The sequence below is a fragment of the Bacillus rossius genome, chromosome 1, assembly GCF_032445375.1.
Source record: "Bacillus rossius redtenbacheri isolate Brsri chromosome 1, Brsri_v3, whole genome shotgun sequence".
Taxonomy (NCBI): Eukaryota; Metazoa; Arthropoda; class Insecta; order Phasmatodea; family Bacillidae; genus Bacillus; species Bacillus rossius.
This window is the reverse complement of record NC_086330.1, coordinates 142,992,403-143,005,856: the sequence shown is the minus strand read 5'-3', so window position 1 is coordinate 143,005,856 and position 13,454 is coordinate 142,992,403. Positions and strand designations below refer to the sequence as shown.

At 37.3% G+C, this 13,454-nt stretch overlaps 1 protein-coding gene across 2 annotated transcripts in view; it reads right to left on the bottom strand.

Moving 5' to 3' along the window:
- Nucleotides 1-5,318: 5,318 nt before the first annotated feature.
- Nucleotides 5,319-13,454, bottom strand: part of LOC134546241 (caspase-8) — a 52,553-nt gene continuing 44,417 nt past the window's right edge. For both annotated transcript variants that reach the window (XM_063388923.1, XM_063388924.1), the window contains exon 6: nt 5,319-12,006. In XM_063388923.1, the coding sequence (XP_063244993.1) occupies nt 11,690-12,006 (317 nt within the window). In that variant the 3' untranslated portion in view covers nt 5,319-11,689. The remainder of the gene's footprint in view (nt 12,007-13,454) is intronic.

The following is a 13,454-nucleotide window of genomic DNA, read 5'->3' as shown; positions in this document are numbered from 1 at the left end:
TGTAAATACCATCATTTTTATTTGCATGAGTTGCAGGGAAAAAAAATTGTTTTTTCATGGTTCAGAGAGATACGTGAACAAACACTGTTTTACCATTTTTATTTTTGTCCTAAAATATAGTTTTATTAAATGTTGATTCATTATTGAATTATTTTGGAAAAATTACTTTAATTCATTATTAATTATGGTTGAAAAAATTGTTACTAATTACTATTAAGTAATTTCTTAGAGGAACTTCTAAAATATAAAAATTAGGAAACGTACTGGAAAGATAAACTTATAATAAAAAAATATGTCAATAATACTTCAGAGGGGCACTAAGGAGGGTGAACAAGAATTTATTAACGCCCCTGTGGGCTTACAGATGGCGGAGAGGATCGTAAGGCTTACAAATGAGAAGTCGAGGTTTGGTTGGCGAGCTATTCAATTTATTCTGATCAAAAATTGATTTTCTATTTTATGTTGACAGTGCTTTCTAATTTTTATATGGTTTGCATATTACAAATTTAAGACAACATTATTAAAAAAAGGTGAAAAACAATTGGACAATGGGCCAGGGCCTCAACAGGGTTACTGATGAAGGTTAACATATAATTACACAAAATTGTTTCGTTGCATTGGCTAGCACTTGAAATTATAAATTTACAGTTCTGAAATATGAAATAAAACAATAAAAAAATTTAAAAAAATAAAAACGTCTATAAACTGGCACGGGTGGTAGGTAGAAATGATATATGTTGGCGGTCAAACATAGTGAGCCGCAGACGATGAGACGAGAGAGATAGCAAAATGACGAAGACTTTTCACCGAGTGTTGTGAAACTGCTGGGCCAAAATCTTGATGTTCTACGACGAACTGGGTTCCAGGGGTGTTCTCAAACCCGCACTGCAACAAAGGCCATTCGGTAAGAATTACCACGGATGCAGGCGTTAGGTAGGGTGGCGGAATTCGCCACCGGGATTGGTGGAAATGGGTTAAAAACATAAAAAAACTCACCACTGCGGGGAGAATTCAGCTGCCTGGCTGCCGCCTCGTAGACCAACGCGGTAGCACACGGTTGGCTTTGGAAACCATGATGGATACGAAGAAAGTTGGAAGAAAAAAAAATAAAATTTAACTTGCGACTACTTAGGGCAGACTAAAAGCTAAAAATAGTAAATCGACACTTGAGGCCTTAACTGTAGTAGACTACATTCCAATTGATTGATCGGCGGTCTTCTAATTCTCACGTAAGTCAGGAGAGTCGCTGACCTGAGACGTTCACGGTTGGCTGCCCTAAGAAAAGTTACCTCGGGGCGCGGTTGGGGCATTAAATTAAAAGGCCAAGTCTCCCTTGAAAGAGGATGGGGGGAAAGCCTTTGGTAATCATCGGCGCTCGTCGCCATAGACACTCGAAATTGGCATCCTTGGCCAGCGCGCTCTGGACGGAGAATTGGGGAACTCAACTCGCCCGGCGAGCGGTCAGGTCGAGGGTCGATTCAACTTGAACATTGTTCTTATGGGCATGACAGTGCTACACTCAGGTGGGCAGCCAGGATGGTAGGGAGGGGTTAGTGTCTCTCGCTTCCGCTAGATGGATCGCGGATACGTCTTTTAGCAGTCCGGCGCATCTTAATTCCTCTCGTCGCCGGCAGGGTGTGCGGACGAGAGTGTGAGAGCGGCTGTGGGTTATGACCTCCATGGACTAGAGAGGAGGGGGGAGGTTATGACCGGTGACTGACCCGGCCTGGGTTCTGGACGAGGGGACTGGCGAGTGCGGGGGAAATTCTACAAGGTTCGTGAAAACCAAGGCGACCAAACACTGCGACATGTCTGCCGCACTGAGAATTTGACCAGGCTGGTTGTCCAAGCTTGCTGATTGCGAGACTTCAGGGAAGTCACCAGGGGCTGAATGTCTGCTTGCCCCCGCAAGTCTGGTCACGAAATGGCTTCGTGTAACGAGACTTAGTACATAACAGCAAGCGGGTGTTATGGGACCGGGGCTCTTCAAGCAGCACTCCAAGTCACAACGTAGCATTGGCGAAGCTGAAACCGGATGGTGTGTGTGGGGGGGGGGGGGGGGGGGGGGGGGGGGGGGGGGGGGGGGGAACACGCTGAAAAAGAATTGGCCCGGCTGTACACTGGGCTGAATAAAATGGCAGGGAGCAAAGAATTTAAGTAAAAAAAAAATTTTTAAACTCAATCATTTTAAAATTTAAATAAAGGGTGCCTATAATGCACATGATTGGCACAAAATTAAAAAGTATGTATTTTCATAACACAGTTCCAGTGTAAAAAGCAAAACATTCAAGCTGTATGTGTTCATTTAAATTAATTATTAGCCCATGAAATTCAACAAAGTGAGAAAAGTTTTTCTTAGTTAAAATTGGTTCTAATTCAGAATCATTTATAATATTTGATTTGAATTTTATTCAAACTGATAAAGTCTGGTTTTCACAGCCTCAAAATAGCATTTTTCAAGCACACAAATTTTGCTTCGAATCTAATTCAATTTTTATCAAATTCAATTTCTTGAAGAACATATTATGTCACTAAAAACCTAATAAGTGTGGACATTAAAATGCTCTTGAAATTGAATGCCTATGTACACATATTTAATTTTTGAACATGCTTTGTATTTAAACCAAAATTTTCTATCTAACTTTCAGAAGGAAATATTTCAGAATTATTTTACAATATTTATACAAGAAGTGAAATTATACTAAATAAATTATACATACAGTCTGTAACTACTATATATAATTGCTTGAACATACATGTTAACAAATTATTTTTACATGTTGTACAGTGCTTAAATCAAAACAATATTGTTTGACTAAATGATAAAACAAGTTTAACAATATTTATATACTAAATACTCTTAAAACCTATTTATGTCAATATTCAAGTGCCAACTGTTACTACCATTCTGTTTACACACACTGTTAAGGATTGTTATATGGACATTATATGTAAATAAATTGAATCTAGTGATGAATAAAGATACTGTTATAAATAGCATGTTTTCATTACCCATAAAAACTATGGTTTATATAAATATTTTTGGGAGTTTTATTCTGTTCATTTTTAGGGGGGGAAAAAACACAAAAATTGCATTCTTTGAATGTTTCTTGCAATTGGGAAGACTGATTTAAAACATTATGTTGGACATACTACATTGTTAGTTTACACTGTGTGACAAAGAAAACCTGAAGAACAGACAGTCAAAAGATGAATACACAAACACACACAGAGGAAACCAAGCCAAAATCAGCCGATGTCAAATGTTATGCACAGACACAACACACAATACCATGGAAAGAACTAGAAAAACATCACAGCAGAGAATGAACCCAGTGAGCTGATGACCAGATTGTGCAAGAACAGTAAATACAGACAAAAAACTACCTTGGACAACACAACAACAAATGGAGGAACCTAACTTTCATACAAAACACATAATCTGGACAGCACAATGACAACAATACAGACAAACAAAGCAGGCTTCTTTAAGAGACAACAGTTTTGACATTTCTGGAACTGAAATCCGAGTAAACAGGAAATAGACACATGCAGGCCAATACCTGCTCTTCAATTCCAAACATCCAACAAGAACCAAAACTGGCATGATTTACACTTTATCTAACTGAGCTGAAACTATTTTTGTGACAAGAAATCAGTTGCTGAAGATCATAACCACTTAAAAGATGACCTCATAGCAAATGGTGGTTACCCACCTGAAATCATAGAGCAGCACATGACAAACCAACAAATCCCATGTCATTCAACAAAAAAGACTGTAAAACCAAGTGGTACAATAGTTACTCATTATGTATTTGGCATATGAAAAAAATATGACGATTGGGTAACAAATTCAGATATTTTTAAGAATGGTTTTCAAATCAAATTCTACATTTAAAGCATGATCACCAAGTAAAATTAACCACCGAAAAATTTGTTTATCAGATCCCCTGTGAATTTAGATGCACATACAGTGGAGAAACTGGCCAAGCCCTTTCAACATGCATCAAAGAGTACAAAAACAAAACAATGAAGGGTCAAAAATCTATACTCGGCGAACATGCCTGGGAACACAATCATAAAATATATTCTAGGACAGTGCAACTACACTCATACAGAAAAAATACCGAATTGTCAGCAATAAAAATGTAATGAGTCAAAAAGTATTGAATTCAAAAATATATGGATGATTTGAGCCAAAACATACACTCAATTACAACAAAAACAATCGCAAACCAAAAACCTTCGCAACCAGACACCAGCCAATAACATAAGCTCTTTAGCACTCAGCCAATCAGGTGAGTGCTTGCTTGTCATTGGCCACACCAGGAGAGAGGGTCAAACACATATATACTCCAGTTTATCCAGTGTCCATTATCATGTTGACGGGAACAGATTTCAGTTCCCAAAACAGTAACTGTTGTCATTTAAGAAGAATACTTTGTTCATCTGTGTTGTCATGTCAAAAAATATATATATTTTTTTAATTTCATCATTTTGTTCACATGCACGTTGCAGTGTTGCCACTGTTCTGTCCAGATTAAAATGTTTTAAATAATTGGTTCTTCCATTTGCCTTTGTGTTGTCCACGGTGGTTGTTTTTCTGTATTTAATTTTCTTGTTGCACTGTTTTGTCTGTGCTGTGATATTATTTTGATTCCTTCCATAGAATTCTCTGAGCTGTCTTAAGCATTTAACATTTAACATCGCCTGATTTTGTTTGGTTTTCTGCGTGTGGGTTTGTGTATTCATCTTTTGTTTGTCCATTCTTCAGGTTTTCTCTAAGTCACAAAGTGTAAACTAGCAATGGCGTATGTCCAACATGATGTTTTTAATCACAAAAAAATACAGCTTGCTTAAAAGATTAAACTTTTTGACATTTAAACAAAATAAAAGGATAAATTAAAATGATATTTATGCATATTATTTGTTTCTGAAACATTAATGGTAATTTACGAAATACTACAATAGGTAAAATAAAACAGTACATTAAAAAAAATAGCTATTCATGTACAGCAGATTCAGTCATAGTACACTAATTTAAAAATGGGATACCTCTTTTCAATGTATAAGATCAGAAAATTTTAATTTAAAATCATGACATATCTGCTTTCATAGAAGCTTCTGTTTTATATAGCAACCAAGATAAAAATGTCAAAATAGCTTCCTGTGACTAAATTATATTCTTAATTTTTTTATTGTCTAGTATTTTGTACATCTCTTTTCATCTTTAGTTAATTATAGTTTATTAGAAAAATTTTTTTTAAGAAATATGAGTACAGGATATACTACTCCCTTTAAATTAATCAAAACACAAGTTTTATTATGTATAAATAACATTTATTTCTCATTGGTTCATTAAAATAAACTTCAATTGGAACAGTTATTTTAGGAAGGTGGTAGTGATAACATACTTAAAAATTTAATATTTACATACACTTTACAAAAGTATAATATATCTCTGGCTATATAAAAGCTCTATAAAAAAATGACTTCATTATTTGTCACAGCCATTTTGTCATGTCCTCATTATTACAACAGAACCGTCGAGTACACACAATACAAATACATTTACGCCGTAACAATAATGAATACTAATTTTACATGATAACATGAAAAAACAAGGGCAGAAATATTAAGTATTTTAATATTACGTAGGGCTTCGTTCACTTAATCACCTAACCTATCTTAAATAGCAATTTACCCTGTTACAAAATTCTCACTCGCATAAAGTAAAAATAACATTTATGCCCTAGTATATAAAATATTAAACCATAACAGTAAATAATACATACATAACATATATATAAACATAGATATTTTTAGGGAGGTGAATGTCAACACTAAAAAATTGTAACAAATTTAAAAGTCACAGTTTGTTACTTACATAATGCAAAATTAAAAACAATCATATTGGGGGGGGAAAACCACAAAGGTGAACAAGATACTGAAATATTATAAATTTAAATGATAATAAGTAAAACTTTAGTCCCATTGTTATAGTAGGTTACCCCTACCTAACGATTTTGCCCCTAAACGGCAGTACATCTGCGAAACGTTCAAGTCAAGAGGGTTGTATAACACTCAGGTTTTGACAAATCTGATAGCTACAAGAGAATCGCTGGTGGCCACGTGCTTAGTAACAGTGAAGCGAACGGCTATTGGGCGATGATGCGGTCATCCGCCGAGGTCCGCGATTGGATACAAATGATGTCATTTTCATTTCCCCGAGTATAAATAGGGGTCTCCTGATAAGATTCAAGCAGAAGGTGCCTGGCGGGCGGCCAGAGGCGAAAGATTATACCACCGCTCCACGCTGTCACCATCCACTACGTCACAGAACAACACCACGACGGCCGAGGACGAGTCGGGACTTGGAAGATTCCGGGACCGCCGCGAAACAAGACCGACTACGAGGGAGAGCCGAGATCCAACAACTCTACACCTGGGACGTCTCACGGACGTCTTCCCGGGTGCTCCAACCACGCCTCCCGAGACTGTCGTGACGCCCGAGGTCGAGGTGGGACTTAGAAAATATCTACCACTGTAAGTAGAACTTAAACTAATTTTTGTGGTTTGGGACTTAGCCGCTGGCGACGGTAAGGAAGAGACGGCAAGACATACAAACTCGCTAACACTAACAGTACTCGCCGTTAGCGAGTAGGGACTAGCTTGGCGAGTAACTTGTGGAAAGCTGCTCTTCAAAGTTAGAGTCCTCAGCTGAAGACAAATACCCCCTGGAGGTTGGGAGGGCTGAGGGCAGATTTTGGTTTTTGGGTCACTCGCTCAGCGAGTGACAAGCGAGCGAGTCGGCGCGCAAGGTGCGTCCGTAGAATTAAACGTTGTCACTGAAGGTTACATAGGTATAGTGGCAGCGAGGACAACCAACACCGGACAAGACTAAGAACCTAGAGTACGAAGGAGGTAGAGATGTAAGTTCAAATAACAAAGGCTGTAGTACTTGTTCTGTTTAACGGAGTTGTAAAGACGCACTTCGTAGATTGTAGGCGTTTCGCCACTAGGGACGTATATTGTCCAAGTGCAAAAATGATTAGTTGCAGCTGTGGTCTAATCCCAACTTGAAAATTAATTGTAAGTGTGTGTAAATGTCGACTGGACAAATTAATACCACCAGTGTGATAAAGCCCAATTTAAATTCAATTAAACTGTGTGTTTATGTTGTGTGTTTTGAGTAAGGACAGGTGTTTATTAATTATAGGTCAGTCTTCAGAATATAATCAAGAAGAGGGTGTATTTATATTTTGTTTTGTATTTATAAATACTCCTTCTGTTTACAGAGTCTTGCAAGCCGTATCCTGTTAAGCGATACTTCGCGACGGATGTTCACGGCTATCTAAAGTTCCAAGTTTGCATTTGTGTCATCTGTAAATCTTGTTCTAATAAAAAGTGTATTACACCAAACTGTTTAAGTTTGATCGCAAGTAAACCTAACCCATTTCTCTTTTGGCATCTCTTGAAGAGCTGCTACAGGAGAGATAACACCATTTTGCAGAGCTTGCATGTAAATAATCTTTTAAGTTTCATTCACAAAATCTAACTTATTCTTCAAATGTATGCTTCAAATTTGTAAGCCTGTGATTCCAAGAGTCAGTGTAACCAAGTTTGTATAGTGCAGACCAGAGTCTTGGGCTTGGGCCCTATATTTCTGTCCACACGAGTTGCCTGGAACGGACCCACATAACCAAACTGTAAATAGCAGACACACCCAGGCCTAAAAACATCACACCGAGTTGGTTATTCCATTTTTCTTGTTGTGACCCCACGTGTAATTTAAGAATCATTTAATGAATTTTTTTAAACACCTTTTAAATGAAATATATTTTAGTTGGTAAAAAATTCTATTTTTTTTAAGTTATTTTATTTTAATGTTTTACTTGGTTTTGATTTTGATAAAAAGGTTTTGGCAACCATCTAAATACCAGGAGTTTGGTTAGGTACAGTTGGTATTGAGTGTAAAAATTTTAGATATTTAATGTGTGATTATTTTAATTTTCCATTTTATTTAACTACTAGCTGCCCGACCCGGCTTCGCACGGCTATACTGATGGAAAAAAATTAAGCCACATCACCCATTTACAGTAATGGTAAATAATAAAAAAATCAGTGAAAATTTATTACAATGCTGTATAATGTACCGGAGAGAAAATGAATAGCACCGATGGTTTCCCGACTCGTGCACGCAACGTACAACTGATGTACCCGTACTTCGCTACGGCAGTCTACAGGCAGATCACGCTTGCGCCGCTCATTATACTTGCCCCTCCTTGTGGGTACGCCACTGCCGCGCGATGCCCGTTGCCATGGAGACGCAGAAGGCATGAACAATGCAAAATCCTGTTGCCTTGTTTTAACCACCCATGGGATCTAATTTTCGGAAAATGTCATCCTGCGTAACATAAGGAACATTACTGTGAAGTTTCAAGTCTGTAAAATATAAATACTTGAAAAAAAAGGGTAATTTTTGATATTTAGATACCAGCTAAATTTCAACGGTGATGAGGACTGCACTAACAATGAAATAGTCGTTGTCATAGAGACGAATGAAGCATCAACAAAGCAACAGCTGTTGCCATGGTGATTTCCTACCAAAAAATGGAAATTTTGATATATTACCCCCCCCCCCCCCTTCCCCCTCCGAAACTCCCCTTGGGATCGGATTTCCGCAGAATCCGTTCTTAGTGAGCGTCTACATCACAAAATGAATAATTATGCTAAATTTCAAGTCAATTGAGTTTATAGTTTTAGAGATCTCGTGATGAGTGAGTCAGTGAGTGGTATTTCGCTTTTATAAATCGCAATAAATTAAAATTGCGACTATAATTTGAGATTTAAACTATCCTATCTCTCAAGTTGGATCGAACTGCACATGGTGTGCGAATTTTATTATAATCGGTTAAGTGGTTTAGGAGTCCATTGAGGACAAACATTGTGACACGAGATTTATATATATTAAGATTTATTGTTTAGTCGGCCCACATAATGATAACAGAAAAAATTTGTAAGTGTTTCAAGACTTCATGCAAGGGAAAAAACAGCAAATAAATTAGTAAGCTACGAGGCCGCTAGGAGGCGGGAGGAGGCGTGACGTAAGCAGGCAAGGAAGTGTGAAGCTACTGCAGACCGCAACTAGCGGCGCATGTGTCCCGCACCCGGAAGGCTTGGCCAGTGAAAGAAAAATATGATAATACCATGATGTGAATATGCACGTCAAAAGAAGATGTAATGGACGTATCACGTCAAGTTTGGGGAAAGAAGAAAGTTAGGCCTTTGCAAAATGAGTAGGTATACACTTTGGCCCACTAATATGCTGAGTACATCCTTTCATGTCCTCAAAAGTTAATATTTACAGCTGCATATTACCACACGGTGGTCTGCCATCTTGACAATTTCAGATCGTGGGTATAGCGCATTCTGCATGTATGTGCATTGGGCTTTCAACCTGTTAAAAAATTCCTTTGTGTAATGAGCACCCATTTCATTGCATTTCTGGTGCATTCTAAAATTCCACCCTCAACACGCCTAAAGAAGTATAACCTCAAAAATGCAGGTGAAAATTCCAGTCTAGAGGAAAATGTCACAGGTTCAGTGTTGAGGCATTTACATGTTACGTAGGTACTCCTGTTATTCAGCTAGCCCTGAGAAATCAGTAGTACCATTTTGATTAACAGAATTATAGTTGAATTTCAAAAAAGGGAAAAATTTCCCTAAAATTAATGCTTTTTGTACATTTATCTCACTCTGCATTATTTTCAATAATTCTACATTAAATTTCATGAGCACATAAGAACACATGACAAGCACTGAAAGACGTGCTCACATTTCTTTTCTACCAATTTTCTATAACAATACCAAACTGTATTCTAAATAGAACTAACTCTAACACTCCTTAAAACATTTAAACAAAAATATCACTTCAAGTGATAGTCAAAACTACACATCATTAAATACACATTGTAATTAAAGCACACACCATTCTTTTAAAATTAATTTGACAATCTCACTGGCATGCACTATATTACATTAAAAATTTGCACCACTTAAAAAATATTTAGAAATTCATGCAACTGTTTACAAAAATTTATACAAAACCTTTACTTTATGAGCTGTTGAACTGAATAAATGTTTAGCAAAGAAGTAGGTAAAAACAAAACTATCACAATCTCTTTGTAAAAGATTATGAAATACCTAAATGGATAGCTAAAAAACTAAATGAATAGCTTATCCACTAAAAAAATCATACAGATTATGTCACTATGTCATGCACATGTGCAGACACACCAGAATATGAGAACAAAAACCAGTGCGCACATCACAGCATTACGGCATCGCCGCTTATAGTTGTGGAGTAGCTATCCCAGACATTCGTGAAGAAATGGAATGTTACTGGAAATAAAATGGTACTACAAATAGCAAGTACACAAACAACAACACATTGTCATCACAAAACTGGGTGTTCACATCTCATGTACATTTAATACCAGCTGCTGCTACTACATACTTCACCGCTGTATGGTATCAATAGAGAAAATATCCCATTTACACATAAAACCTAAGAAACGATACTGTGGATACTAAACCATAAAGTTGCATTACTCTGCACAGTACACCTACCGTAATACAAAATCTGTTGATATCACACTTTATAAATCCATTGGCCTGTCCATAAAAGCAGGTGTTTCAAGGTAAACGGTGAATGTCAGACCAACAGTGCAATGTTCTCTGCCGTAAAACGGTATTCTTTTAAAGTTTTCATTAAAAAAATGTGTTTGCATGCATAATAAAATACTTGGAAATTTTTCAAATCCATTCAGGTGCACAAAAGATAAAAGAATACAAAAACTTTTACTTCTGCCTTCCTTTGATGAAAGTTATCACAGTTACTTTGATACGTCTCTCTATTCCTGAGAGATAAACGTGAAGTAAAAAAGGAGAGTTTTCAATTACATGGAGGTATAAGGCCTCCTAGAATACCGTGAGCTACAAACCACTTGGGTAACAACTCGGCAGAGTAAAATGAATTGTATTGTCACTCGAGCAAAGAAAAGTCATAAAAGTTAAGTATTTTCACACCAGCATTATTATGCAACAAAACATAAGAGCAGGTATTCTTGTACCAATTTCCATATTGGCTTCTTTAGTTTTATAAACAGTTGAAGTATGTTTGATGGCTGAAAGTCATGTGCAAAATATTTAAAGGGGGGGAAAAAAGGCAAACTAACCCAAGCTTTTAAAAGTGTTCCACCAACTAAGACCTAACTCTATGAAAATGATGTGATGTATAAAAATATTTGCACGAATGCACATAGTTTGAGACACAAAAAATTTGCGGATTCAATTTACGATAGGCTAATATTCAAAAACATTAACATTTAAGCTGAAATTGATATTGGTTCACTGTTCAGCTGGACAACTTAGGGCCAATAAGAAACCCTTAACCAAAGTATTGAATCATAGACAAACCAAATGAGATGATTCACAAGTCAGCAGCCAATGAACTGGCATTATATGCCAGAGTATACCGAGAACTGTGTACCCTATCCTGAAGGTTATCGAAACCACGAATTTTTCCAATCCCTACACATAGCATCTTCATATTTGTAATAGTTTCCATTTTGTACAGAAAATTTCTTTGGCTATAAATACCCAACGAGGAACATTGACTCTTCACTCACTTGCCAGACTTGCCAAATAACTCACCGCCTTCACTTCGGATTCCTTCCCGAATGTACTCATCCAGCATGATGTTGAACATGTGTCGCAAGAGCATCTTACTCGCCACAGGGAACCGCGACTCTCTGCGCAGGGGCAAGTACAGGGTCTTCGTCAGTGTCGTCGACCACTGGGGGGTCATCCCCACCCACGCGTCGTTCTTGAAAGCCTTGCGCTCATTTAATTTCCCATTCACGACAGTGAATATGGCACAGATGTCCATCTTCGGTTTCTGCAGCAGCAGTTCGCTCGCCAGAATTTCAATGAACCAAGTTCCTGGAACATAAAGTGTTCACTGCTAAAAAAAAACCTCTATAACATAACTTTAATGTCACCATCGCTGCTACAGTTTGACGACACCTGGCTCTCTGACCCCTGTTGCGAGTGATTCCCTGTCGTGACAAGAGCGCCGACCAGCCTAAAACCTAGGGAGTAAACGGGTTCTCACCTTGTGGCTTACAACAGGGGGCCAGGACAACAGCGACCCTTCGAGCTGTCTGCCGCTCGAAACACCATTTAAGATGAATGTATGTCCATAGTTCGCTCTATGTCGTAACGGCGAACCACTCATGAATCTCTAGCGGCGAAGCGTGGAGCAGCGCTCAGTTGCATCCGTCGCGGATGGGAGGCGAGCTACGACTGACTCCCATGCACCGGCGCACGGCGAGCGGGAAGCAGGGGAGGGTGACGCACGAGATGCACGAGAGACAGTACGCCGTCCGGGTCAGATTACATTGTCGTTCGTCACACCAGCCGCTGCGCTAAGGTGCGTTCACCGCTCAAAGCACCACTCAAAGTTTCACTTTGTTACACTCATGCCACGACCAGCCGGATATGGGCAACAGCGGGCCTAGGGACCAGGATTGACACGACAGCTGTTGTCAAGTTCTAAACTTAACTGTAAATACTTTCTTTAAATACTGTACTCGACTCCTGCATTTTAAGTCGTTTACAGTCCTTACATACTCTTCACAACAAAAATGATATTAGAGACAAATTACCAACTCCAACAAACTAGAAAAACTTGTGCATTTTTTACTGTTAACTTTGTATAAAAAATTTACTATTCTTCATAAATAAAAATAATCTCAGGCATAATTTACTTTAGCTTAACGTTTTAAATATATTTAATTTCTTAAAACTATTCAAAACAAACACCTTAAATTGTTATATTTTTATTCTGGTTTGTTCTCTGTTATGTATTAATTTTCATAGTTTGTTTTTCTTTTTGTAGTATTATATATTTTTATTTGTGCTGTTTAATTGTTTGTGTTTGTCTGTTGAATATTTTTGTTATTATTGTGTCTCACAACAACTACATTAATACTAATAGACACTATACAAATAAAATATAATTAAGACCTTCATTCCATGTGATATTTGATCTCTCAGTTATCACAACACATCAGATTTCCAATGAAAAGAAATATTTGTATTTTTTGTTGTTACAATATTCTGCATCATAAAATTTATACACACTAACTTTTACATTCACTCCATTTGAATTTGTTTTCAAGAAATTATTTTGCTGATATGGTGTATCAAGTACGAAGGGAATAAAATAATTAAAATTGTTATATATCAATTCAGATCTAAAATATTGAAAAAACAAAAATTACTAACTTTTAAAAGATAAGAAGTAACACATCTTTACAAGACTGCACATTTACAGATATTAAAATTATGGGCTTGCATTTAATGACAACCAGCTTGCTCAAGTGTTA